We start from the raw sequence: 27,965 nt of genomic DNA on the forward strand, positions 1-27,965 counted from the left end.
AAACAAAGGGATGGGGGGAGCAGGGATGAGAAAAAGGACTTTGCTGCAGAGAGTGAAGAGGGCTGTAAGCAGCCCCATCTCACTGAAGGAGGTGGCAGAGAAAGCAGCTGTCAGAGAGCTGCTGTTCTTTTTCTCTTTGCTGTCAAAGAAAGTAAGACCTCCAGGAAAGTAAGACCAAGAGCTTGGCTTTGAGGGTTTCAGGAACAATTCTTTAGAAACTGGGAGGACATATCCCTCTTTGCTTGGAAAGACAGCCAGTTGTGTTTTAGAGGAATCATAGAGAATCACAGCATCATTAGGGTTGGAAAAGACCTTTAAGATAACCCTCTTGGTGAAAAAGTTCTTCCTAATGTCCAATCTAAACGTCCCCTGGTGCGACTTGAACCCATTTCCTCTTGTTCTGTCATTCGTTACTATAGAGAAGAGATCGACCTCCACCTCACTGCAACTCTCCTTCAGGGAGTTGTAGAGTGATCGTATCTCCTCTTGCCTTCTCTTCTCCAGGCTAAACACCCCCAACTCCCTCTGCTGCTCCCTCCCCAGCTCCAGTGCCCATCTTTGGACACGCTCCAACACCTCAGTGTCTTTCTTGTAGTGAGGGGCTCAGGACTGAGCACAGTGCTTGAGATGCAGCCTGTTCAGTGTAGCTGCCGTTGCACCATGTACAAGAGGGAAAGCAGCTATCTCCCATTTAAGTGAGGATGGCAGATGTAGTGGGAGTTTGCCTTGGAGCAGACTGCAAGTTCTCAGCATGGACAGTTTGCCTGTGAAGTGTGTCTGTGGATGAGGGAGCCAGGAGGAACTGAGAGGCTCGTGTTCAGGGCACCCATAAGGTCATTCCCTGTGTGCTACACCAGTAATTTGAGTGACATCTGGATGATTTACTGTAACCTGCTTGCAAGTGCTGTAAAGCAGTGTAAGCCCTTCTCAGCATGGCTTCCTGAAGAGACTAAGTCCCGAGGATCTGGGACCTATCTCCTGTTCATACTCACTCTGCACACTCTCAAGCATGCACATGTGAGATGGGTTGTGTCTGCAAAGAGCCTGAGCTACTCCAGTCGATGCTGGTAGGTCAGGGACTCCTGAAAGGATGTCTCATGCTCTCATACATGCTACAGGTGCTTCAAGACAATGCTGAGAGGAGAACACTGAAAATGACGAGCTGACTAGAAAAAAGTGTTTCTCCAAGATGCAGCAGCTGAGTTCCCCCACTCCAGGACTGATGTGCTAGAAACCAAGAGCCCTTCTCTGTGCTTGTGCATCCTGACTGTGCTCTCCCCACTGATGAGGAGGAGGAGGTAAATCAGGGTCCTTGCTGCTGAAACAAGTCCCCTTACCTGCACATTAAAACTCTGGAGAGCAGAGGATAGGAAAGCTCTTCAGAGGGATCTGGACAGGCTGGATTGATGGGCTGAGGCCAATTGCATGAGGTTTAATGAGACCAAGTGCTGGGTCCTGCACTTGGGCCCCAAAAAACCCAGGTGATGCTACAGGCTTGGGGCTGAGTGGAAAAGCTGTCCAACAGAAAATGACCTGGGTGTATTAATTAGCTGACCACTAGCCAGCATTGTGCCCAGGTGGCCAAGAAGGCCAATGGCATCCTGGCTTGTATCAGAACTAGTGTGGCCAGTGGGACCAGGGCAGTGATTGTGCCTCTGGTGAAGCTCCGCTGTGTTCATTGTTGAGCCCCTCACTACAAAACAGACATCGAGGTGTTGGAGCATGTCCAAAGATGGGCAATGGAGCTGGTGAAGGGTCTGGAGCACAAGAGAAGTGGCTGTATGGATTGTCTGCAGGAGCAGAGGTGGTGGAGAGCATGGAGTGGGGCTGGTCTGCCAGCAAACATCCTGGAAGGCTTCGTGCTCCTTCCAGAGAGGCTTCGTGCTCACTGTAGCAAGAAACTGGGCAATACATCCCCTGCTTGACCTCAGATCATTTATTGTACAACTCAGGTGCTGTGTGCTGAAGCTAAACTTATCAATATGGACAGAAATCACACAGGTTGTGGTGAGTCCATGCTTTACCTTGCACCTACAGTCAAGGGCTTTCCTCAGGAGCTGGATGGTTGAGTAACACGTGAAGGAGAAAACGTCTGTGCTGAGCCCTGGTGCTGAATCCCCTCTTCTGAACAAGCCTTGCAATTGTCTTTATTTTTTATATGTCTGTCTGCAGAGCAAGAGTGATAATTAATGTGGAATCGCTCTCCTGGGTTCTGGCAAAGCCAATACTAATTTTCTGAAGTCATCTCTTCAGTACTGAAAGCTCAGTTCTAGGCAGGGCTGTGGGTCTGAAGTTTCTCCTTTTGGCTCCTGCTACTTTGATTGTCAAACATCACTTGAAGCTTTTCAGTCAGCATTAAAATGAGAGCAGCAATCTGAACTGGAGAAGTCCTGGATATCAGATGATTACATATTCCAAAAAAGCACCTTAGCTTGCCCTTGGAGAGGGGGATGGTCAGCATCAGGTTTATGTATTTTTAATGCAGCTTTTCATTTTAAGTTCTTTCAAACAGGCTTTTTTCCTTTATAGGTCTTTCTTTCCACTGCATTTTGCAAATGCACCAGTCATTTCCTAACAAGCCACTTCAGCTTGCTCCTTAAAATACCCCTGTGAGGCCCAGAAGCAACATTATCCCAGCTTTGCAGTTGGGGAAAACAAAGGCCAAAGAGGGTGAGATCTTTGTTTCAGAGGTGCCAGGCAGTTGTGATCCTCGTTACAAGTGACAGAAACTGGGGTTGTTTTCCCCTGCAAACCTGGTGAAAGAACACAGGCATTTGGACATCTGGAGTTCCTGTTCATCAGGAAAATGCTTATCTTGGAGAAGCACTGGGTGGGGTTGATGGAAGGGCCCCTGTCCAGGACTGATGCATGCCAAGTGGGCTGCTGCCACATCACTTCCCCAGCAGAGTGGAGTGAAAGTGAGAGGGATGCTCGGAGGCAGCTGTCACCAGGGCCTTGGAGAGGTGGGTGTTTTAGGAGGGGACCTGGATTGTTTGATGGAGCTGAGACCACACAATGGCTGGTGGTTTGGTGCGTGTCTCTGGAGTGGAGGGGGGTGATGAGATACATACCGTTCGCATGCCTGTGCTCTGGCTTGATGTGGTCTCGCTGAGCAAATCAAAGCTTTTGCTTTGAAGGCAGCGGAGGGGGGAGGGATCGTCTTTGTTCTGCTCTTTGGAGAGTGCTGGAAATCCTTCAGCCCAGAAGACTACACCCTTCATTACCCTCTGGGTTATTGGCCCCAGATTGGAAGTGTGGCTCTGCCATGTGAAGTATTTGATTATTTATACAGTTAATGTTTAACAGAGTCAGAGTATTAGAATTAAACAGGGGACGAGCTTCCAACTTTGCCTGGTTAAGGGCTAATGAAACTTCTCTGATCCAGTGTTGTCCTTTCACCAGAAGGGATTTTTTTCATTAGCTTTGGAGTGTTAAAAAGAGATCTGTATTTGAGGTGGATTGATCTGTAGACTTCAGACAAAGCAAATGTGTGAAAGTGTCAGCTTAAATATCCAGTCGATGCAGATATAGGTGGCTGAAAATGTCAAGGTAAGTTTAGCTGGCATCTTGAGTGGCAGTAGCTGGGTTCAGCAGCATCTCCCTTGGAGACTGAGTGAAGCCCACAGCCCACCCCAAATGCAGAGCAGCAGAATGGAGAGGGTGTGAACAATGGACTTGGAGAGTGGAGGGCAGCAAGAGGCTGCACAGCCTGGCATTGGCTTTGCTGCTGTTTTGGCTGTTGGCTTGATGCAGGAAAGCCTGAAAATGTCAACTGGTGACCTTTCAGTCATTGCATCTTCCAGACATGTTGAGCTGGGATAGTGTTTCACAAGTGTTTGGTGTGGGGATTGCAAAGGTGTGCCTAGGACAATACCCAGAGCTGGCACGGTCTCGGGGACAATAGGAGAAGGGGACAACTGTTGAGGATGGCTGAGCTTAACAGAGCTTGTGATGCAATTGGTTTTCATTTCTTTTTAGTTTGGTTTACTTAGACTTATGGGTCTGGTAATGTCTCCCCCAACACACTTCATACCCGTTGCCCAAGTCCAGCAACATGTCCTGGTGGCTCAGAGCTCTCAAAGCTGCACTTCTTACCAGTTCCGTGACTGGAGGTGCTGAAGACACTAAAGTGGATCTTCATATCTTTATTAAGGGGAAGGCTGAGGAACAAAGCCTTGTCACATCTTGTCATGCAGGGTGGAGCAGTTTCAACTGCCCCAGAAGATTCCTTAGTGCTGTTGCTCTGTGTTACTCACTTGAAAATCAGGTTGATTTTTAGTAAACCACCAGGAGTGAAGGCAATCATGACTGCAGACTCAGTGCTTGTATTTTAGGTGTCCAGATTATCTGCTGTGTGTTTTCTTTCCCTCTTATCTCCCACACACTCCTGCCTGCGCAAATGTTGAGTATACTGTGAAAGTAATTTGCTCCTACTTTGGCCCTGTGTACTGATGCGATTGATAACTTGCATTGTGCTGGTGACAGCCACTTTTAATCCTTTCCTTATGACTTGAGAAACAAGGTGTGGGGGGATGTATGAAAGGAACACTGTTGGAGCGGCTGTTACATGGGTGGTAGGTCCACAGGTGACATTCTGCCTTTGCAAATGTACATCATGGGCATGATGGGGACTCTGCTCCTCACAGCCCTTCCAGTCATTTCTCCTCCCTGCAGATGATGCAGGAGACTGTACTGAAGAGTTTTGCACCTCCGGTTCCACCTCTGAGCATCAGCTGGGGGGGAGTGAGACTTTGCTTTCAGCTCTCCTGACAAGTATTGGTCTCTTCATGATGAGTGTGTCTCAAGGTTTAGCAGAGTGGTTTCTCCAAACAAGGAGCTGAATTGATTTTAAAAGAACACACCTCGTCTGCAAGATGTCAAGGTCATGATCCATAAGAGCAGCCTGTGTTCATCATCACTCGGGTGCACTCAGGTTTTGTTTCAAAATGTCTGGTTTTAATTTACTTTTCACTTGCTAGGTCTCAAGTTTGGTCCTTCTTCCCCTCGAAGGCAGACGAGCCCTCGACCTGCCATAGAAGCCTGTGGGGTTTCCATCTCCTGTGGAGGAAACGCACAGCGTGGAAATTGGCTCCCAGGGGAAGCAGCAAGTGGAAAGTGTAATCCAGCATAGAAGTATTTATTTTTTAAAGACAAGTGGCAACCTCCTGTCCCTCTGCTGCCCTGTGTGTGCCTGCTTCTCATCTATTTTAGGTTTTAATACGTTTCTTGTTTATCTTGAGGAAGCAAATTAATAAGTAATGGCAATTGCTCTTTAGAGAGAGAGGCTGCTGAAGGTTGCAATCATTTTAATTTGGCGTGTGTGTTGTTGCAGGAGCTGTTTGCTGTTGAGACAGGCACATTGGTGTCAAAGCTGGTAAAACATGACTGTTCCCTGTACACACAAGCATTGGATGTAAAGTCTTGCAAGTAGGTGTCCAACCAAAGGCTCAGGGAGGAGTTAAGCTGGTCTTGCTGGAAGCTTTGGGGCTCCAGTCTCCTTTAGCTCAGAGTAAGTTTGAAACCCAGCACAACTGAACAAACACGTTGCCATGCAATCCCAGCGTTGTTCTTCCAGGTGTGAGCATCGTCCTTCAATGTGTGGTGCCACTGAGGTCTCAACTGTCTTTATAAACCAGAAACCCACAGCTGCTTTCTTCAGACACCCAGCCCAGATCATTCTGCATGTTGTTTGGAGAGGGCCTGGCTCTGGGTGTTGTACATAAACCTTCTGTGGGAGCATGGAGGTGATGGTGGGATCTGGCTGCCTGTGTAGCAGGGTGATGTTAACATCACCAAACAACTAAACCTAAGTGCACAAAATCCCGAGCCATGACAAGAATAGTTGGATCTGCTTAAAACATTACAAGTTTTGGAAAGAAAACTTTCATTTCTGCACATTCTGTGTGGTTTCAAGCTCGTGCTTGTGTGTTTTTGAAGCATCTGTGATAGCTACGCTTCTCCTGTGACTCCACAGGTTGGGACTTTTCCATCCCAAATGGTTTGATGGTCATTGTTTGTCGTCATGCACTGCAGACCAGCATCCTGGCAGGGGCTTGCAGGAGTTCAGCAGATGCTGAGTTGGCACCTGGAGGAGAAAATGGCTGTTTCTGATCTGTGAAAGCTGACTGTGAGAGTACAAAACACCTGAAACACAATTGGCACAGCAAACTGTGGTAGCTGCCAAGCAGCTGTGGGAAGTGGGGTTAGCAGCACCCAGCATGGAGGCAGGATGGAATCCACCTGCATGGATCTCTTTTCAGGTGTCATCTTGGCGAGGGCAACTTTCCCAGCACCAGCCCTGATCTCTCTCATTACAGCAGTTTGGTTTACAGTTATGTGCCGTATTCATCCCGGGGGCTGCGGTTCCTGGAAAACCTGACTGTGGGAGTTTACCCAAAGCCTTCAGATACTCCAGGTTGAGCCCAAGGTGGTTGCCTGGGGTGAAGGCAGTGCTGGAGGTTTCCTTCCTGTGGAGTGGTAGAATGTGGGCTTCTCACATCTTTCTCTCAGTGCTTCCTTGAAGAGGGCCCCTGCTCCTGGTACAGCATGGGCTGGGGAAGGCAGCGGGTGTTGCTTTTGGGGGAGATCCCAGCGAGGTGCAGCTCTCCAGCTGTGCCCTGCCATCAGCCCTCTGACTGGGAGAGAGACCTACCTCAAGCTGGGATGTGTCACCTACAGCATGTGGCTTATCCCCCTTTTCTGGAGGTGTTTGTTGACCCTCTTTCAAGGATCGGGGGAAGACTTCCCACCCCACTGCTTCCCAGGCTCTGAGTGGGAGAACTGTGTAATACTTGGGTTATACACCCATTAGGGCAATTCCTAAAACTCTTTGCAGAGAGTGTGAGTAAAGCCACCTTCTCTCAAATTACCAGCTTCCCTTTTCAAAGGGAACAGAGGAGTCAACGCCCCAGTTGCTCATCTGGTTTTGCTTTTTACTTTGTTTCTGTCCTATTATGCTGAGCTCGCTGCGGTTTTTTTGGTTGCTTCCAATTCCAAATTGAGATAAATCTGCTGATAACCCTCTGGCATGTGTGGTGTCTGCTGCCAGGGAGCCCTGTGGAGGATCAGGGCAAACCAGGAGCTGCAGGAGACTGCAGGGTTGGGATTTCACTCTGGTGAGCCTTTCAGGTTGTATTCAGCCAGCCAGCAGATAATTGACTGGGATATTGCAGCCTTTTCCTTTTTTTCCCTTTTCCCCTTTTTTTTTTTACCTTTTCCCTTTTGTAAAGGGACTTAATTACTGAAATAAGTCTGTGATTAGAGGAGCTGGAGGCTCTGTATCCACCTCCAGGACCTCATGCCACATAATGGGAGAAAACCACCGCTAAATGTCTCAATGTCACACTCTTCCCCTTTCCCTTCAGTCCTGTGTATTTATGCATTGACTGCACAGTATAGGTTTCCTTTTGTTTTAATTGTGATGAATTCCAGGGAGAAGGGATGGATCACTCCCTCATTTTTCTTTCTACTGGAGCCCCAGCCATCCCGATGACAGCTCTTGTCATTACGTGGTGTCATTTTAGATGTTTGCACTGCACCAAAAGCAAACGGAGGAGCCTGCAGTCAGGGCTGTAGATTGAATAACAATGTTTTTCTAGAAAAAACACCCAAAATCTGTGAAGTTTTTGATCAGAAACTTGACTTTCTGAGAGACAGCCCATTACACTGCTCCTGACCCAGAGAAACAATGGCTTGTGCCTCCCTGCTTATCAGCTTAGGTGGCCCTTTGTGTTTCTGAAGGCTGCAAAGCTGTGGAGTTATTCTGAACCCGGAAAAACGAGAGAGCTTGTGTTTTCCTGTGCATAGTGGATGCATCCTCTGGGGCAACTTTCCAGTTGCAAGCTCCTCACTAAGGCAGAGGTTTGGTGGACTGCAGCTGGGGGATGCTGGTGACAGCGGGTGTCCGGAAGGAGAAGGGGTAGCACCGAGGGGCATAAATGAACCACACGGGAATCTGCTTCTGGTGAAATGCTTGTGTGCTAAAGATGGTGAAAACTGCTGATGTAGGGGAGTGGAGCATCTTTGTCAGGCATCTGCCTCCCAACCGCCTTCCTTTCAAGCAAGGAGGGCTGCTGGGGAAGTCTCTGCTCTGCAGACCTCCCGCTGCCTTCCTGACTTTTCAGAAGGGTCATACGAAAACTAATGCGATCAAAAGAGGGTTTTAAGTGTTATTTAAATCATTATAACTGTTCTGCAGAGGGTTTTTATCATGCAGAATTGAATGGTTTGGCTGCTCATCAGCTGTGACCCCAAACTTACTGTGGGGTCTCATCAGAGAGAAGACACCCGCATCTGAGAACTTGTATGTGAGTGCCTCACTTGGGTTGGTCTGATCTCTGATTTTTCTTGCAGTGCCTTGTTGTGGCGTCCTGAAGCATGTTGAGGTTGATGGGCAGCAATGGACAATGTATCAGGGATCCCTTTTTTGATACCATCTGTGGGACTTGGGGAAATGGCCATGCACGGGAGGTGCCAAGGAGCGTGGCTCTCTGTCACAGCCTCTGGGCTCTGTGGAGCTGACTCTGTAGTTGCCTGAGTAATTTTGGGTGTGAAGTGTAGTTTGGTAGTGCTGGCAGATATCTTAACAAAAACCTGGTCCTCGTGGCAGAAGTAGGAAACATCCACTAGCAGGCTTGGGAGCTACCACAGCACACTTAGATGCTCTGCAGGTCTCTCCACTGTTGGTGCTTCTCAAATACCCTCACTTGACACACTTTATGTGCACGATGGGTGAAAGCCTTGTCACCCCCGAGGGACACATGTAAGCACTAGCATCCTTCCTATGAGGGACCAACAGAGGATGAGAGACCCCGATGTGTGGGCACCCTTCCTTGTGGGAAGAGTGCAGAGCCAAGATGGAGATGTGGGATGCACAATGTGACAGCAAGTGTTCCCCTCTCCAAAGTATGGCCCTGCTGGAGGACCCGTGTGGCTCACTTTGACAGCTTTGTGCAGATTCCAGGGACAGGAATCATTTGCTTTCCTCAGCACCATAGGACTGATGTTACACTTCGTGATGCAGTCCTCTGACTTCTCACTAGACAGTTCTCACTTTGCAGTTTATGGATTGAGAAAAAGCTGGAAAAACTTCTTTTTCTACACAAAAGCAGGGTCTGTGCCTTTCCTTCCCTTCAGTTTTTGCTGGACATTGAAACTGAGCATCAACTTGCCTAAGCTTAACATCACCCCTCACCCTCCTCCTCTGGGATTGCTCTGGTCAGGGTTGTCACCAAGGGCTGGAGACCAGCCCAGCTGCTGGTGTGCAGTAGCTATTTGAATGTCTCCATGTCCTGGAATTAAGGTCGTTTCCTTCAGGAATAAAGAAGACTCACAGTTTCCCGAAATGATTCTGGAATAAAATGTCCACAGAGGAGGCTGACGTGGAATAGCATTTGCTGAATGTTTTATTCTGCAATGAGAAATGAATTTCCCTATAATGGAGCAATACTAAGAAGCTCTAAAACTTAAGCTTTATTGGTTTGGGGGTCGGTGGGGAAGGAAACCACAAAGTTTTTGTGAAGCTACTGGAGTGAGCTAAGCCACTTAACTGTAATAATATTTCTACAACATAAAAAATGTTTGGCTGTGGTCTCCTTAGTGAAATTCAATAGCAAAAAAAGAATATGAAGAGAAGTGGATCTGTTATAAATGAGGGCTGGAAAAGTCAGTAGGAGAGGAGGGTTGTCCTGTCCCTGCTTCTGGGGCCTGTGCCCAACTCCCAAAAAGGAGATGGAGAGCAGAAACAGCAGGACAGTGTCATCTCCAAGATTTTCTTCCACTTTGAGGGAGCAGTTTCAATGCAGAGCCCTTTTCTGTGCTGACAAGCAAGGTTTTCGGGAATAAGTTAATTGACCTTTTCAGCAAATCTGTTGCTGAGGCCATTACCACAAATGCTACTGAAATGCTTCTTAAGTATAGTGTTCATTTAACAGCATTACTTAGAAAGTCTGACTTTATCCTTTAAATAAAAAGCCCAACAGAAAACGAAGCTATTCTTAGTGGAAAAAAAATGTCTTTTTTTGGGAAGAATTTGGAGCAGACTTTCGACCTGAATCTAGGCTGCCTCATACCCTCGGAAGGCTTCTGAGGGCCAGGAAAATTAAAGCTAATAACTTCCCTATAAATTGTAGAGCTGCTATTTTGAGGTCTGGTGTCTCGGGGAGGATCGGGGTGGTGTCCTGCTTCCCCGCATTGCTGTGCGACGCCCTGGTTTCATTCTGTTCCTTATGTTAAGCTGGCTGCTGGTCCTGTCCCATGCAAAGCTAAAACGTGGGAAGAAAATAAGTGATGAAGCTCACAGGTTTGGTTTTGATTTTCTGTGTTGGTGGATTGAGTTGGGGATTTGGTTTGGAGGTGGCCCACTCGAGGGGCAGCTATAAGTTGCAAAAGAAGCACTGAACGCAGTTTTTCTTTGTGTATTTGGAGGCCAAACTCCAAAGCTGCTCCCCAGCCTGAGGCCTGGAAAAGCTGCCAGTGAGGGAGGGAGGACTTGTCTCATAAAAGCAGGTCAGCAAGGGGAGAGAAAAGAATGTCCGTGGCTCTGGAGGAAATTATTCCCTGACCGGAGGGTACCCAATGATGAGCCCTTAAGCCAGAAGCAACGGTTGGTTGAGGGCTCTGGCATGGGAGACACTTTGCTTTTAGGAGTGTTAGGATGATGTTTTTGTGGGGCTCTGAGTTCCGTGAACCACCACATAAAACAGACGATGGCGGGAAGAGCGTTGTTCCGCTGGCTTTCCTCTGTGCTAGAGATGAGTGATCCCATCGTGGTGACACGTGCACGGAGGGATAAGAGGCATTTCCTAATGAAACCCTTTTATGTACTGGAAGCCAGCTTCTCAGCTGTTGGAGATCTGAGTGGCTCCATTGAAGTCAGGAGATGACCCCAGTTCAGCCTCGCGTGTGACTTTTGGCATCTCCCATCGGTTTCCTCGAGGCAGAAGGGTGGTGACAGCATGAGGTTGGGTCTGCTCTGTGGCAGCCTCGACTGATGAGACCCACAAGCCCGGAAACTCCAGCAAAAGTGAATTTCCTCCACATGGATTTTTTCTTTCATGCTTGCAAACAACCTGGCATCTGTTGAGAAAACACTTGAGCTTATAACAAGGAACTGCATTGCTTCTTGTTCAGATGCAGCCGCTGGGGAACGCTAAGAGACACTTTTTGGGATGGTCACAGGGATGTGTAGCTTTTTCTCTCTCACTGTTGAAATGGTGCATTCACTGCTTGTATGTACTGCACATCTTCATCTTTCTAATTTCTTATGGTTTTAAGGAAGCTCCTTCTAGTCAAGCTTACTGTAAGATATACTGTGGCAGTAAAGAGCCGAGACTTGACAGCATTTTGCCGTCAGTTATTACACAATGTTAGCAAAGATGTGGTGAAGTCATCCTTTCTTCAAGCCTTTCCTCATGCTTGCGCTGCTGCAGATACATTTGGGTTAGTTTGTGTTAGATCTGAACTGCTAACAGAGGAATCCAGCTTGAAGGGCTGCACCTCAGCAGAGGAAATCGATCAGAGCTTTAAAACTGGTTATATTGTTTCTGTATTCCCCCAAACCTTCTGTCTTTGGAGCAAGAGTTGAGCATCTGGGTACATTAGAAACCCATTTGCTGGCTGATGGTGGAAGGTTGTAGAAGGTGATGCTGGAAGGGGTGGTCTTGGCTTTGAGACTGGCAACAAAGACCTAAAAAAAAAATGAGTCTTCAGATTTAGATGTGCAACAAAGAGCATTCCAGGCTGGGGGGGAAAGGGGGAAATGGTTATGAACGTTTTTGGGCAATGTCACAGACCAGGACCAGTCATCCTGAGCACAGCCTGAGCTGGTTAGGAGGAGGAAAAAACCCCTCCATTTCAGGCTCCTAGATAAACAAACACCAGAAATCTCGTAAGGGTAATAATGGAAATCACTGGGAAATTGAGTTAATACAAGGGCATCTGTGTAAGTGAATGCTCCGGATGGGGAAACGGCTTTGTCCTTTAACTCTAGTAATGCTGGAGCAGATGGGAAGCGCGGAGTGCTTCACGCATTAGCTGGCTCAGATAAAGAGCAAGGCAGAGGCCCGTCCTCTTGGCTGATTAGAGGTTAACAGGGATAGAAACCAGTGGATTGACTCTTCATTTGCAGGAGGTGTTGTGGGATCAGAGCAGATGGCAGAGAGAGCGTCCCCCCAGCTTACTCAGCTGCTCAGAGGAGCTTACGGCTCCCTCCAGCACAAACAGCCCCACTTGCATCTCCTCTGTTTACAGCTGCAGCTCGTGCTTCTTCCCTGGCCTACCTGGAGAGACAGTATTTCTCCTGAAGCTGTGGTAGTTGATGCCTGAGGCTGTAGGCATGTGCGGGGACGCTTGCAGGCGTGATGCATGCTCTCCAGTTTGTCTGTATCCCTTTGTTACTGCTCCTCCAGCATCAGCTCAGCTGTGGGCACTGCTCTTTCCTGAGGACTACTAATGGTCTTTGTTAGCTCTGCAAAACCAGAGGGGCTTTTCCAGCGTGATGATGACTGGGCAAGGACAGCAGCGTGGTGGGGAGCGGGGAGGAGGGCTGCGAGGGGAAAATGTACCGCAGAAGAAGCAGGGCTGTGCTCTGCTGGGGCAGCATCCTCCCGGCCAGCCACCGCCTGCCTCCTTCATCCCTGCCAAAGTCTCGTCTGGTCTCGCTCAATGGCAACACCTTTGCCTGTGGTCACAAAGAGAAATTGCTTTGGGAAGGAGGGAGGATGTAAACTCGTAGCAGCTCTTCTCATTGACTTGCTGGAAGCCTGGATTCCCTATTTTGCAAGGGAGAAATAGCAATTGATGTAGCCTTACCCTCTTTTTGTCCGCCAGCGCTCTGAAAAGGCACATTTTATCTGTGTGTGACAACACCTGCCTAGGGTGCCTCTCATTGAGCTGCTCTGAATCAAAAGAGCAACAAGAAAAGTGGGTTTAATTGCACACATCTTCAGTGGAGTCTTTCTTGCACTGGCAGCACAAAAGGCCAGCCCTGCGCTGGTTGAATGGAGCCCGGGAGGGCTGGGGCACGCTGTACTCTCCCTTACTATCGGAGGCAGATGATTCACTTCGCTGGAGCATTGTCATGTGCAAATGAGTTCATGAGCCCATCTCCTTTCCAACTGCAAGGTCAGGAACTGAGCAATTGTCAGCATCAGCCGGCTGGAGGAATTGATCTCAAAGCTGGAAAGCTTTGGGAGATTTTACTAACCTCTGCTTCCCACAGCGTGAGCACACAGACACCTTCCTCCCAGGGGTGTTGTCTACATTACAAATATTGACTGATTTTAAGTTCACGTTTAGAAAGCTGCTTGTTTCAAGGCACGGAAATGTGACCAAGAATGGCTTATAAATAACACTCAGCCATTATTATTCATTGCTAGTTATGGCTTTCACACAGTGGAAAAACAAATGGTTTTTCCACTAAGAGCTGGAGCTGCAGCCCGTTTAATCACTAAAGAGCTTGGAATCACTTTAGTTTAAAATACCTTTCCGCTGTGGTTTGGAAACTTAAAAAAAAATATATATTTGGGTCATGTTAACCTAGTGTGTACACTGAGAATTTCAGTGTCCCTCCTCCACATCTGCTGAGCCCCTTAAGTATCCTTCCCGTTCGGTTTTGCAGAGCTCCTCCCTGCCTGAAGGCAGAGCTGCCCAAACACCGATTGCATGGGGGGTTAGCCTGCCTAGAGCTGGGGTCCTGGGAGCTGAGCATTGGCCACAAGAGCAGGGAGGAGCCAAGCCAGTGTCCACTGCAGCCGCTCCTCTCTGGCTGGGATGGGAGGGGATGTGGCTGGTGCCCTCAGGAAGCTGTGTAGATGGACTTTCCATCACGTTGTTCCTAATGGAGGCTGCACAAAATACCAGCCTCGGTTACTGGGAGGTCACTTGAGGTGTGGACAGCCAGATGCAGGGGGTGAGTTGTTTATGTACAGTGTTCAGCTGCATCCCACTAGTGGTCCTTGCTCCCTCTGCAGAGCCATTCCTTACTCGGCTTCAAGATTTCCACACAGAGCGAGAAGAGCCGACACGGGAGCCACAGTGATGTGAAGAAATGCTCCCCACATCACTCATGTATGTGGTCCCCATCCTCTTGTGAAGCAAAGCCAGTGCAGCAACCTCAGATGGTCTCTGCTGGTCCAGGGTTAGGTCCCAGAAAGGGCTGCTGAGGTGTGAAGGCTTCCTCCCGGGCAGGGCTGTGCTGGGGCTCTGTGAAAGGCGAGCGTGTGCCGCCCCTGGGAACAGACAGATCATTTTTCCAAATGGCAAAACTTTGCAAATGACAACTGTGACTTCTGCCTGGGCTGCAGTGTGAAATCTGGGGGATGGCTGTGAGCAGCAACTGCCAGAGAGAGCAGAGCTGAGCTCTCGAGTTCCCGGGTAGTGTTGTAGCTGCGGGGTCCTCCTTTCGCTCCTTCTCATGGGTGTTGGAGAGCTCTTGCTGACGGTCAGGAGAAGGGAAGGAGTTACACCTGGGTTTTGCTTGTTTCTGAGGTTTAAATTTCCACCTTGCTATCTCTGAACTTTTAGCATTTTGGCTTTACCTTCAGGAGTTCGTTTGCTGGGGGATCCAAGACTAGCCAGCCTGCTGGTGGGTTGGAGCTGCAGGACAGGCTTCTCCTCATGGGTGGCTCGTGGTCATCTGAGTTACAAATGCCCAACTGAAAGACTCTGCCTGCTGTTTAAGAACTGGAAAAGTTTGCAAAACTCTTTAGTTTTAGACTGAGTAGACTTAGAGATCAAAGAATTCTCCATCTTGCTTAAAGATACTTCTGTTGAGGCCTTAGTGGTCTTACCTTTATAGAAAAGTCTCCTGCACTGGGGTTGCTGCTAAAGGCTTGATCCTTTGTAGCTGTTTCAGAGCCCAGGGATGTTTTATAGATCCATGATCCTCCCAGCCTGCAGGGTTTATCAGCTCCAAGGAAGAAAGCAAAGCGTTGCCCAGCTGATGAGTTTGGAAGTGCCACTAGCGTGGAGCTCACAGACTCCCACAGAAGAATTTCTTAGGGTCTCTTTTAATTTAAAGCATAAGCACAATGTCCTGTGACACTGATGCAAGGTCTTTGGTGTTTTATCCCCATTTGATAGATAAATGGGATTAGGAAGCAGCTGTGTCTTGGGTGCCTGTGAACATTTCTGTCACCTTTCTGTGCTCTTTCTGGGGCAGGTATGAGCACTCGACTCCTTTTGCAACCTGGATCAAAGAGACATCCACTGGAAAGCATCTGTGGTAGAAGTAGGGGAGGTTGTCCTGGGGCAGGGAGGAGACGACGTCGTTCTTGGGACAAAGATAGGCTCCGATGGAGCGTAGTGAGTCTCTAGTTACAAAGGTGGTGTTTAATTATTTCATTTCCATGGTTTTCAAGCCCTGGCACTGTCACTGTGCTGGCAGCAAATCAAGCACCGAGTTAGCTTATGTTAAGGAACAGAAGATGAAGTCCTAGATAAGCACTCAGCTGTAGGAATGTCTTAAATTGCAAGTGCAGGGGAACATGGAGGGGAGTATGCTTTTGCTCTCAGCGCCATCCAGACACTGTGTCTACAGCCAGGGCTGTGTTTCTCTCTGCTGGAGTCACAGTACTGCCTGCCCAGTCTGCCTCCAGGATGTGAGGTGAACTGAGAGGAGAGTATGGTGACGGCTGTCCTTCTACAGGGTGACCTGTAGCCTCTTGGCAACTGTAGCGTCAGGCTTTTGTGTGGACCAGGAGCGAACGCTTTGATGGATAGTGGAGTAACTACACCATAACCTGCCTTTTAACCACCACTCCTCTCAGGAATGATGGTACTCATCACTGCTGAGCTGGTGTGCAGCCCTGGCCACAGCATGATATGACCTCCCGGTAATGCAAATATTCCCAAATGCTGCCTGTGTACCTACCAGCTACTCTCTGTCCCCCTCCCCACTCCTCACCATGTTTAACTTCTGCCTAAGCTTTTGATAAATGTTTTGTGTAGAGTTCCTAGTTTATCTTAAACAGACCTGCTGCCACCATGGCTAAAATCTAAACCAACACTTGACTGAAGGCTCGAGTTCCAGATGAACTCAGCAGTTGCTGATGTGCTGAACGGTCCTGTTTGATGTGCAGACCCTGGCTACGAGTTGTGAGGACCAGCTCTCACAGTGGACGGGGAAACACAGCTTTTTGAGTGCCTGAGAGCAGCCCAAGAAATATCTGGACACATTTCCTCTCTTAGGAGGCTGGATTCAGACAACAGTTGATGTATTTGCAGACTTAACACCTGTCCAAAACAGGTCATTTAGTTAAATGAGATCCTTAAACCTTAACGCCCGTTAGCCCTGAGTGAAGTCTGGTGCATGGTCCTGCTAAAGTAAGCATTTGGAGGCAGGGTTTATGGCTAGCAGTTTGTCTTAGAGGGTTTTATATGTATCTATGTGTATGTGCCTACGAATGTACATACATTCTTTCTCAGGAATGTGGCTTCCAATCCTTTTAATGTGTTCAAAAAGTAAACTGAGGAGAAACTGGCAGTGAGTTGGAGCCGCCTGCCAAGCATCGCAGACCGGAGAAGTGGTAAAACATAAACACTTTGGAGTTTATCCTTGGGATTTATATAGTTTGACTGCTGGGGGATGGACTCATATGGAGGGAGAGGGAGGGCTCGTCAGCCCCTGGCTGTGCTGCTCCTGCAGCGCCAAGCCTGGCACCTCTGCAGCCACGCTTCCACTCCCGGCGGCGTGCGAGCGAGAGGGTAGTGCAGGGTTGTCCCTTCCGCCCCTCCTGCTCTGTTGGCCATGTGGGGGTGGGTTTTGGTCGATGGCAGCAGAACAGGTCTGCTTTCCCCCTCCCCTTTGCTAAAGTAAAAGCAGACCTCCTTGACGCTTAATCAGATTTGAATGTGGTTTTTGGCGTGGCTTTAAAGAGACTGGCAGTGAATAGCTGGTTTTGATGCCATTTATTAAAAACCTCTGGTAGAATTTGTCTCGGAAAGCCTTTGTGAAAGTTGGCAAATGTGCAAGGGTTTGATGCAGTTAATGTATTTTAATCTTCACTCCCCCATCCCTTCTCCTTTTCTGTCGCTAATTGTAGGGCTCTCAGCTGTCTGCCGCCTTCTCCGGGGGGACAGCAGGCTCCACAGGGACCTCTGTACAAACACGGGCTTAATAAGGTTGCAGTGCCACAGAGAAATTGAGCATCCTCTTCAGGGAGGAGGGCTGGGGTAGGCAGGACAGGATTCCAGGGTCCCATGCCAGCCTCTGAGACAGGGGCACTGGATGGCCCTGGCTGTGCTAATTAACCTCCTGGTCCTCCTCAGAGGAATGAGCCAAAGGATTGAGGGAAACAAAGATGTCCCTTTTTTTCAGGTGGCTGGGGCAAGTGCAAAGTGTTGCTATTGGACCTCCTCAGCAGCAGGCTCCTGGTGAAGGGCTTGCCAGGCTTTCAGATGGAGGTTGATGGTCATCCCGTCTTTCTCACTGACTTTATCACTCCCTTGCTTGATGCATCCACCTTCCTTGGACCCAGAGGACTTTTCCTTCCAAGCCTGTTTTGTGCTCCTCACCTGCATTTGCATCTTGCTGGGAGTTTTTTCACAGTTTGTGCCCAAAGGTGCTGCATGCACTCGTGGCACAGTGGGGGCTGTCAGCAGCACCGTTTCTGCTGCTGCAGCCCAACACATGGGCCATGCCAACAAGCATCTGGCTCCCAGGCAGCAGGATTTCAGGGAAAGCTCCAGAGCTCACAGGGAACCAGTGAATGTTGTGGAGCTCAGAGAACAAACAGTTTCCCCCCCTAGCCCACTCTTTGGGTTATGCATTGCTCCCGTCTTTGCTCCTCGTTCCCGCCGTGTGGAAGAGCTCAGAGCTGTGGCCGTGCCCTGAGTGCTCTATCTAGTTGAGACTGAAGCTGGAGTTGTGTTGCATTTAATTTTGTGGCCTTTTTTTTTTTTTTGCCTCATCAAAGAAAAGAAAACCTGGCCTTTTTCTGCCAACCCTTGCTCACTTGAGTTGCAAATTCAGCGAGAGGGAAGCGTGGATGAAGATGACTCCCAGGAGAGAAACTGTCTGAGAGGCTCTTAAACAAATGGGAACCAAGCAGCTTTGCTCTTCCCCCAAGGGTTTGGCTGTTAAATAAACTCACCGCTGAGTCTGGCTGCACGTGTGTGTTGATGCATGCTGGGTGTTGCTGGGTGTAAGCCACCAGGATGACGTGCTTTGTGTGGCCTTGTCTTGGCTCGTGTGGCCTTGGCTGGCCTTGTCCTCCTGCTGGAGTTTGCATGGGTAGTCGTGGTTACGAGGGAAGCTAACATGGCCTTTCCTTCTCTTTTCCCTCTCCAGGGTTCCACCTCAGTGGGACAGTAACAGAGCCAGCAACAGCGACAGAACCAGAGATGACCTACAAGGTGGCCATCAGCTTCGACCGCTGCAAAATCACCTCGGTGACGTGTGGCTGTGGGAACAAGGACATCTTTTACTGTGCCCATGTCGTGGCGCTTTCGCTGTACAGGATCCGCAAGCCGGACCAGGTCAAACTCCGTCTTCCCATCTCAGAGACCCTTTTCCAGATGAACAGGGACCAGCTCCAGAAGTTTGTTCAGTATTTGATCACGGCCCACCACACCGAGGTGCTGCCCACCGCCCAGAAGTTGGCTGATGAGATCCTGTCGTCCAACTCGGAGATCAACCAAGTGCACGGTAATTCCTCCCTCCCTGGGTGCCTCGGCACCGGTCCATGCTGCCCTTGGGGCTGAGGTGGTGGTTTCACACCAGCAGTGGTGACCGTTCCTTGGTGTTTGTCTGTTGTTGCACAGACAGGTGGCAATATCAGACTGACATTTAATGGATGGGTGTTGAGACCACATCGGTGCTGGCCATACATCCCCCAGCAATGTGCCCTCGTGGCCAAGAAGGCCAATGGCATCCTGGGATGCATCAGAAAGAGTGTGGCCAGCAGGTCAAGGGAGGTTCTGCTCCCCCTCTACTCTGCCCTGGTGAGGCCTCATCTGGAGTCCTGTGTCCAGTTCTGGGCTCCTCAGCTCCAGAGGGACAGGGAACTGCTGGAGAGAGTCCAGCACAGGGTCACCAAGATGATCAGGGGACTGGAACATCTTTCATACAAGGAAAGGCTGCAGGAACTGGGGCTGTTTAGTCTAGAGAAGAGAATAAGACTGAGGGGGACCTCATTGACACTTTTGAGTACCTAAAGGGTGGATGTCAGGAGGATGGAGTGATACTTTTTTCTGTAGTGTCCAGTGACAGGACTGGAGTTATGGACATGAGCTGGAACACATAGAGTTCCACTTAAACACAAGGAGAAACGTCTTTGCTGTTGAGGTGAGGGAGCCCTGGCCCAGGCTGCACAGGGAGGGTGTGGAGGCTCCTTCTCTGGAGGTTTCCAAACCCACCTGCACACCTTCCTGTGTGACCTGATGGAGGGGAACCTGCTGTAGAAGGGAGTTGGACTGGATGATCCCTAGAGGTCCCTTCCAACTCCCACCATTCAGGGATTCTTTATGTGTTTATCTGTCAAACAGTGGATGAGGCAGGCGGGAAAAGGCAGAGCAGACAGGCTGGCGGTGCATGAAGCACAGCTCAGTGTAGGATTGAGAAGCCAAGGGTGGAGGAAGGGAGCATGTTTGGTCCTCAGCACGAAAGACGTGGTGCTGGTACCCTGAGGAATGCAAGGTGCAGTGGGGATGTGGTTCCTCCAGCGTGCAGGGACGTGGTGTCAGCCGAGCCCTGCACGTTGCTAAGTCAGAAGTGGGCTGAGCCCGTGGGAGATGAAGCTTTAACCTCCATGGGCATTAATTTGCCCATAATAAATGAGCACTGCAGTCCTGACCTGCTGCACAAAGGCAGCAGAGATGTGTCCTGTGGCTTTGTGTTTGGAAGATACTTTTCAATTTCTCCCCTGAAAAGCTCCAGCTAGGGTTTGGTGCCCATCCCAGCCCTGTTCTACTTGCCCACTGGCCCAGGAGATGGTCCAAGCTCCCTGGGCAGTTACCCTGCAGCTCCCTTCATCAATCCAAGCTGGCTGCTCTCACCTTGTCTTTCCAAGGAGCCCAGGAACTGAGGTTGCCCAGGATCTGCAACAGTGAGCCCCTCCTCAATATGCCTGTCCCACCAGCTGTAGAGCAGAGATAATGAACACTTATCTGCTGCACAAGGGCGTTGTGGGGATTAACACATGCCTGTTAAGTGCTCTGAAGATGAAAAGCCCCATATGCAGCCTAAAACAGGATCTGAACTGGTTGAATCCACATGTAGAGGTGGGGCCAGGAGTCCACCTCAAGCGTAGGGGTGATGGCAGCTCTGATCTTATTTTCCCCTCCCTCTATCCCCTCCTGCTCATTCCTGCTCCTACCTTGAGAGAGGCTCCACTTGGCCACATCTGCTCTGTGTGTGTGGTTGTGCTCCACATTACTGGTTTTTTGGGCCTTTCTTCATTTTTTGGCATTAAAAAAGAATGAGCAGCTGTGGTACTGCAAGAATCTGGTGAAGTCCATTCCTTCCCTGAGCAGATTCACTGAAGCTGAGGTTGGGCAAAGTTTTTTCTTGGCTATTGTTTGAGGGTCCTTTCTCCTAAGCAGATTGAAGGAAAGCTTTTAAGGCTTTGAATATTTATTGGTCTGGAGTCAGCAAAAAGCTGGTGATTGAGAGTCTTACAAAGATACAGATGTTGGCTCTGGTTCAATATCTGCCTCTTGTTTTTACAAGTGTTTTTAAAAAACAAAGCAAGAAATTGTCTGTCCCTTCAGACTCTTGTGTATTCATACACTCCAGGGTGCAATTTTGAGCCGACAGAGATGTGTTGTTGACTTACCCCAGGAGAAGGTGGCTCCAGTTGAAGGGGATCCAAATCTTTCCCCCGCCTTGCCCTCCCCAGCTGCAACTGGGAGCTGGAATTCTTCAAGATGTGCTTTACATAGGGCTTTATGGGATTGTATGTGCATATTTCTTGTCTGTATCTAGTTCCCACCCTTGGGGTCACACCTTCCATTCACCTTGGGGTTGACACCAAGACAGCTTTTAGCAAGTTGTGCAGCCCAAACAGTAACCCAGTGTGTGTATTGGACACCTGAGGTTATTGTTACACCTTGGAGCAAGAGCAGCCTCTTCAGAAATCCCTTTTTTCCCCCCCTCATTTCTTTTGAGCAGAGGTCTGTTGAGCTTCAGATCAGCATCAGGTCTTCCCCACGTGCCTCTGGTCCCGAAAGGGGCTGCTCCTTCCCTGTTAATGTGGGATGGAGGAGCCGATTCTGCACCTCGGGAGCTCTCTGGGCTGGCTGGGGAATGCCCCTGGTGCGAGGGGATCATCTGGTTTTGTAAAATAAGGCTTTCAGGGCTGCTCCTTCTCTCCCTGCAGAGCTTGAGCAGCAAAGAAAATGACAGGCCATTGTCTGGCGTGCTTGTCTCGGGGCGTCAGAGCTTTGTGTCCGCTGCCGCGGGCTGTGTGCTGCATGCCGATCCTCCCCGCTGCCTTCCTCGAAGGACATGCAAACTCTCCAGTAACAGTGCAGCCTCGGAGCGCAGCCAGGGCATGTGCATGTTCTCCAGGGATTCCATCTGAGCAGAGAGCCGAGGTGTGCCTGCCACTCTGCTCCCTGCCTGACCTCTGCCTGCTGGAGCAGGGCACGTCGCTGCTGTGGTGGCTGGCTGCAGCGGGCAGTGTCTGACACCCCCACGCTCCGCCTCTGAAGTGGCAGCTGGAGTGAGGAGACTGGGCTGGGTTTCAGTGCTGCTCTGCCCCCTCCCTGAGCGTGTTCCTGCCTGAGGACAAAGTCAGTGGTGTGACTATCAGGCACGAAGCAGCGCTGCAAGGCTGTCATTGCCCTGCAAATGTGACTCATGGCTGCTTGGCCTTTCTGAGAGCTGCCCGGACCTGCAGCTAGAGAGCTTGGATCCAACAGCCAGGACTCTGGTAGAGCAAGGGTCGTCTGATGGTGGCCACCTTGGCACCCTGCTCCCTCCACTCTTCCGAGAGCATCAGCCCAGGGCTTGTGTTGGCTTGCTGTGAGGCCAGCCTGGCTCGGGAAATGCAAGCAGAGATTGTGGCTCGGGGCCACCAGCCATGATGGGATGTGCTGGGCATAGATGCAGCTCTTCCACTGGGATCTGTGGGCATGGATCCATGGCCTACCACCACGGAACGTGGGAAGAACATGTCCTTTTGAGGTGTGAATGAGGAACAGAGGGCGATTGTTTTGTTGCAGTAAAGTATTACAGACAGGGCCAGGAGGTACTGAACAGTGCAAGGCTGTGAAAAAGAGCTGGAGTGAGAACTGTAGGCAGAGAGGGAGATTTGGGGGGCAAAAGCAACGTGGAGGAGGGGGAACTCAGAAGGACCAGTGAGTCCTGACAGCAGCCCTGGATTTCCTGCTCTTACAGCTTGGATCTGACACCCAGCAGCAGAGAGGGCACGGGGACCAAGCCATCCAGCAGCCGTGGGAGCTGACATTCACCTCCTCTTGTGTTTTGGTTCATGCTTCTGGGAGATGATTTGAATTTCTTTCAAGAGGAAGACGGGATCAGTGTAGGGGTACAGAAGGAAAGCTGCTGTCTCAGATACATCCTCTGAGTCTGATTTGGATGTCTGGCTTTTGGAGGCAAATGTTGGGTTCTTCCTGAGGGCAAATGCAGTCTGCAGCTAAGGAAGGAGAAGAGGCTGATGGAAACCACTGCATGGCCATTAAAATCTTTCATTAAAAGCTTAAAGACCTACAAGGTTTTGAGCTTAGAGTTATCCTTTATGCATCACTAGTGAAGTCTCTCCCTTCCTTGGATAAGAAGCAGGAGGTTTTGGCAGGCCTGGAGAGCCCTCTGGGTCATGTGCCAGGCTGCCCGTGCAGGAAGTCCCTGCCTGCTTCTCCTGTCACACTGAGCCTGGGCTGATGTTTGAGGAGTCCTCAGTTGGTTTTTCACTTTGAGGTCATCCTGTGACAGCATCTGGAGGGGCAGCACCAGTAAATCTATCTGAAATTCTGCCTTCCCACTGGGGAGAAGGAGAAGGTCAGGTCTCCAGGGCATTCCTGTTCCTGCTTGCTGAGCTGATGTGAGTTTAAGAGAAAATAACACACCTGAGTGCTGGAGAGAAAGTCTCTGCCAGTGGCTCCTCTCCCTTCTCTGGTAGAGTTGATGAGGTTGCCGAAAAACCTCAGAGCACATGTGATGCTTGACAAGCAGCTTCCAAAGATGGCTGGACCCAATGGTGGGTGGTAACACCATCGAGTGTGCTCCCTGTGCTGGGAGCCAGTCAGGCTTTGCTTGCCTCATCGCTGTCAAAGAGGGTGTGAATCTTCAGGCTGCCCTGGAGGCTCCATCCATCCTGCCTCCTCTTGAAAACAAACTGGCAGGGCTCTATTCCTCACTTTGCTGCTATTTTTAATTCCTTGTTCGAGTTCATTTCGTTTCTGGTGCCTGGTTATTTTCTCTCTGAGGTTTTCTGCTGTTTGTTTATTTGTCCCTGTCCTCCCCACCCCCTGCCCCGAGCTGTTCCTTCACGTCTGTTTGTTTTCTCTCTGGATGCTGGAGGCATTCAGCGCAAGGCCACCACGTGCAGTCATGGGATGGCCCTTGTGAACCGCTGCCACGACAGCCAGGAGCCCTTCCCAGCACTGCTGAGAAGCCGTGGCCAGACCCCGAGACACTGGTGGGTGCTGGGCACAGTTGGCTGAGGTGACCACGAGGGAGATGCCAAGGTGGCCACCCGCACCCCGAGTTCCTTTTACCATCAGTTTATCAGCTCCAGTCCCTGGTTAAAAATAATAACTAACCCTTTTCCTTTGTGCTGCCCCTCCTCCTACCCTGAGGTGCTCTGGGAGTGCTTCCCACACAGCCTCACTGATATATCTCCCCTTCTTGAGTTCAGGAGCTTGGGTCTGGGATGTTCCCATGTCTTGACGTGACCCATGAGGTCCCACCACCTCCTCCACCCTGCAAACTGTCTGCTTGCCAGTCCAGAAGCGCCTTTTGTTTCCTTCCTCTTGGGCAACAGGGCTCTGAATTTTTCGTGACTGGCTTCACTCTGTTTCCTAATCTGTAGATTTTTCCAGTCCTTATTTCTCAGCCTTTGTATCCGCCTCCAGAAGTCTCTCTTGGTTGTCAAACAGTTAAACCCTGAGCCTGCAGCGAGGGTTGGGGAGGGGGAGTCCTCCTGCTTGGGAGTGAGTGTGATGGATTGCATTTTTATCTCTGTTTCCACAGCCGGTGTAAACGGGCTGGCGAAAACACACTTTCCACTCAAGATGTTGCCTTAAATCTGAATCCTGCAGGCCGGAGCTCCAGCACGTCACAAACAGGGCTCTGGTTTGGAGCAGGAGTGCTGCTATATGAGAAATGTGTTAAGCAGGCGCCTGGGTGTTTTACATGCCGTTCCCTGCTCCTTTGGAGCCCAGGCGTGGAATCGCTCCTGGGCTGCGTCAGGGCTGCGTGCCGCTGCCGAAGCCTCCACGATGTGAGAGTTGGGCAAGGGGAAGTGGACAAATCCTGCCATTAATATTTAACACCCCCTCCACACACACACACATAAATCCCGTTGTTTGCTCTTAAATGTTTATCCAGCTCCCCAGTGTAATTGGGCAGCCCATTATCTGCCGGCTAGCGCTGCACGTGTGGGAATCTGCCGTTACAACCCTCTCCCTGAATCTTTTATAGAAGAGCAAAATACATTTACAAGCAAATTGAGGTTGTATTTGGAGGCGGGGGAGGCACGTTACTAATTTGGCTGCGGGCCGGAACCCCAACGTGCGAAGTGCTCAATGTGTTGCGTGGGAGGAGGAGGTTTTATTTAGCTGCCGCTTCCCTCGCTGCTCAGGCTTTCCGTGCTGACGCTCTGTGTGAGCAGCAGTGCTGAGGGTAGCCCTGGGAACCCCACAAAAATGCAGCTACTTTTTGCATCTTGCTAACTCCTCCACCTGTATCTGTCCCAGCATCCCGGGTGAAGGAGCAGGGATGAGTTGAGCTTAGGTGGGATGGGTCAGCCCAGGCATCCACGGCTTCCTGATCCCTATAGATGCAGCTGGATGACCCTATGGATGCAGCCAAGTGACCAGGCTGGTCTGAGGAGCTGCAGCTGGGAGCGAAGGGCAGGGTGATGGGGAGGAGGATATTGAGAGTCTGGGATACTTCAGTGATGGGGCTGGATAAGCACTGGTGGTAGACAGATTAGTCATCGGATCCTGATAGGGGATAATCACTGGCTTGTCTGCTCTTTATCTGCAAGATAAGAATGGGAGGAGGGTGTGGAGTAAAAGGAAAAGGCACAGAAAAGCTAAGCCGTCCATGATGGACTGTCCCTGGTGTGGTGGTCTCTCTTGGCTTGCAGCAGGGCTTGGACACCAGAGGTGGGGGAGCAGGACCAGAACACATGTGGCGTTGTAGGTGAAAGCCCTTGTGCTCATCCAGGGGCTGTGGTTTCCTTTCTGCTGCTTCGTCTCCTGTCCCAGTTACATGGTTGTGTCAGCTATAAATTATTCTGCAGAGGGAGCAGCAGCATCCTGTCCCTTCAGTGTGGCACAGGCTGCACCTAGAGCTTGCTGGAGCTGCTCTTGGGCAGCCTCTGTTAGCAGAAATGAAAGGAATTTTTGTAAAGAACATTGAATGCAAATATCTTACCCGGGTCAGGAGCATTCTCAGCCTTTTGCCAGAGGAACAAAACCCCTCAAATTGGCATCCTCTCGCTAACAAGTCAGGAAAAGCCAGTCACCCTGCTGAGCAGGCATCCTGGGCTTTGATTTTCAGGTGTTGTGTTTGAGCTCCTGGTTCAGCAATGCGTGGGGCTGGGGCACACACAGCATCCTGAGCTGTCTCCGTGTGAACGCGGCGTCTGCTCCTCAACCCCATCCCACTCAAGTGGGGAAGATAGCATTAAGATTTAATTGAGAACTTGTCAGCTTACAGCATCCCTTGGCTGTCTGCAGCAGCTCACTCTCCCTGCGCTGGCCCTCATCCTCTCTTGAGATAGGAGAAGCAGACCAAAGCGGAGCGCAGCACCCTCCAGCCGTGCTGGCCCCTCCTTGGCACTGGTTTCCCAGGAGGGAAGTTTCTGAGGAGTTTCTGCAGAGCAGGACTCAAAAGTGGGCAAGTGGAAAGCTGAGTTTCCTTTTGCACTCCTGGCTGCTTGCTGGAGCCATGCTGCTGCCTGCCCCGTGAGGGCATTGCTGGGAGGCAGGGCAGCACCAGGACAGGGAAAATAGGAATTGAAAGGGGCAAGGCAAGGGGAAGTGGATCCAAGCTGGTGTTTAAAGCACTTGGATTGGGCTTCTTTTTTGGTTTAGGGTTTTTTTTTTAGCTCACTGAAAGATGAAATACAGCCTGTGAATACATGTGTGTGCATGCCAAAGGCCCTGCCCTGGTCACTATTTGCTCTTTGAAGGATTATTGTTCCTTTGCTCTTTGCAGTGGAAGGTCTCTCCCAGGCAGGTACATTGGTGCACACCAACTTGTCCCCTAAAGCAGATGAGGAGCAGGACCAGGTGTTTAGCCCGGGGCACTGGAGCCTCTGTGCAGTGGGGCTTTTGTTAGACCATTCCTAATGTGAGGAAGCGCTTGCAGGCATGGGGAGCTTTACTGATGCTTAAACAAACCAGTGATGTGAAGCAGGAACAGGAGTACCCTGTGTGATCCCTGGGCAATCCCTGGAGCCCAGGAGCTCTCCAGGCTCTGCACAGGGCTTTGAAGAAAGGCAAGTCCCTGGTCTTCCTCAGCCTCGCTTCACATGGGGCACAGAGGGAGGGGGACTAGGGATTAGTCCTGTGGTCAGGGTCCCTGCTGATGCCTGCTGCTGTCGCTGTGGAAGGAGAGGATGATGCTGCCAGCTGGGGCTCTCTGCCTGGGAACCTGGTTGATTTTCCCTTACCTGATCTGACAAAATAGAGGTGGGTCCACATAAAACAGAGATGGGTCTGCTTCTTGCTGATGAGACTGCTGACCCTGTGGCTGTAAACACAGTTCTCTCTTTTCTCCTCCTTCCCCAGGCGCTCCCGACCCCACTGCTGGGGCCAGCATTGACGATGAGAACTGCTGGCACTTGGATGAGGAGCAGGTCCGAGAGCAGGTGAAGCTGTTCCTATCTCAGGGAGGGTACTACGGCTCGGGGAAGCAGCTCAACTCCATGTTTGCCAAGGTGAGGAGGAGCCTGCTGCTGTCTCCCCTCTGCGCCCGGCGTGTCACGTAGGCAGCAGCTCGCTGGCTGCCCTGGCAGGGTGCCCGTCACAGCTGGGAATCTCTGCTCCAGTGCCTTCTCGCCCGGCCGCAGAGCAGACAGCTGTAATCCAGGCTCTGGGTCAGGCCTGGGTTGTCTCACCCACTCTCCTGGCAGGTTCCTTTCCTCCCACATGATGGGCTCACTGTGATCCCTGCGTGACAGAGGACTTTCCCCTGTCGCCCGCTCCGCACGGTGCAGGGAAGGCCAATCCTGCAGAGCCTACCAAGACCATGGAGAGGTGGCACCAACCTATGGGCTCTTCTCTTTGCAGAGAGTGTTGTTTTCATGATCTCTCAGTCCTCTTAACAGATAGGCTGTTGCCACTGCTCAGCTGGGCTCCAACCAGCCACATCACAGCCATTGCATGAGTGCTACAGTGCATGACTATACTCACATATATGTGCATGTTTACAGTCTGAACCCCTAGACTGAGGGAGCTGTGGGTTGCCAGCCAGGCGACCGTGTCTTAAACACCCTGAGAGGGACCGTGGTTTGTGTCAGCAAAGACTTCCTCTGTCGTCCCCAGGTGCGGGAGATGCTGCGCATGAGGGACTCCAACGGGGCCAGGATGCTGACGCTGATCACGGAGCAGTTCATGGCCGACCCTCGGCTCTCCCTTTGGAGGCAGCAGGGCACCGGCATCACAGAGAAGTGCCGGCAGCTCTGGGATGAGCTGGGTAAGGGTCACCCTCTGGCAGAGAGCCACAGCAGCGTTACCTGGGCTGCCAGGCCAGCAAACATCGTCACAGAGGCCTTTAGGGCTCTTTTTTGGGGATGGAGGCCCTGATAGATGCCAGGAGCTTGCTCTGT

General features: G+C 50.5%; 1 protein-coding gene across 1 annotated transcript in view; it reads left to right on the forward strand.

Annotated features, from left to right (window-relative positions):
* The window catches only part of ZSWIM5 (zinc finger SWIM-type containing 5), a 99,419-nt gene that overhangs the window by 51,368 nt on the left and 20,086 nt on the right, over nucleotides 1-27,965 (forward strand). Inside the window, 3 exon segments of the mRNA XM_062003838.1 lie at nucleotides 18,290-18,646; nucleotides 26,926-27,074; nucleotides 27,682-27,832. Of these exon segments, the coding sequence (XP_061859822.1) occupies nucleotides 18,290-18,646; nucleotides 26,926-27,074; nucleotides 27,682-27,832 (657 nt within the window).

This window comes from Colius striatus, chromosome 10 (assembly GCF_028858725.1).
Source record: "Colius striatus isolate bColStr4 chromosome 10, bColStr4.1.hap1, whole genome shotgun sequence".
Lineage (NCBI taxonomy): Eukaryota > Metazoa > Chordata > Aves > Coliiformes > Coliidae > Colius > Colius striatus.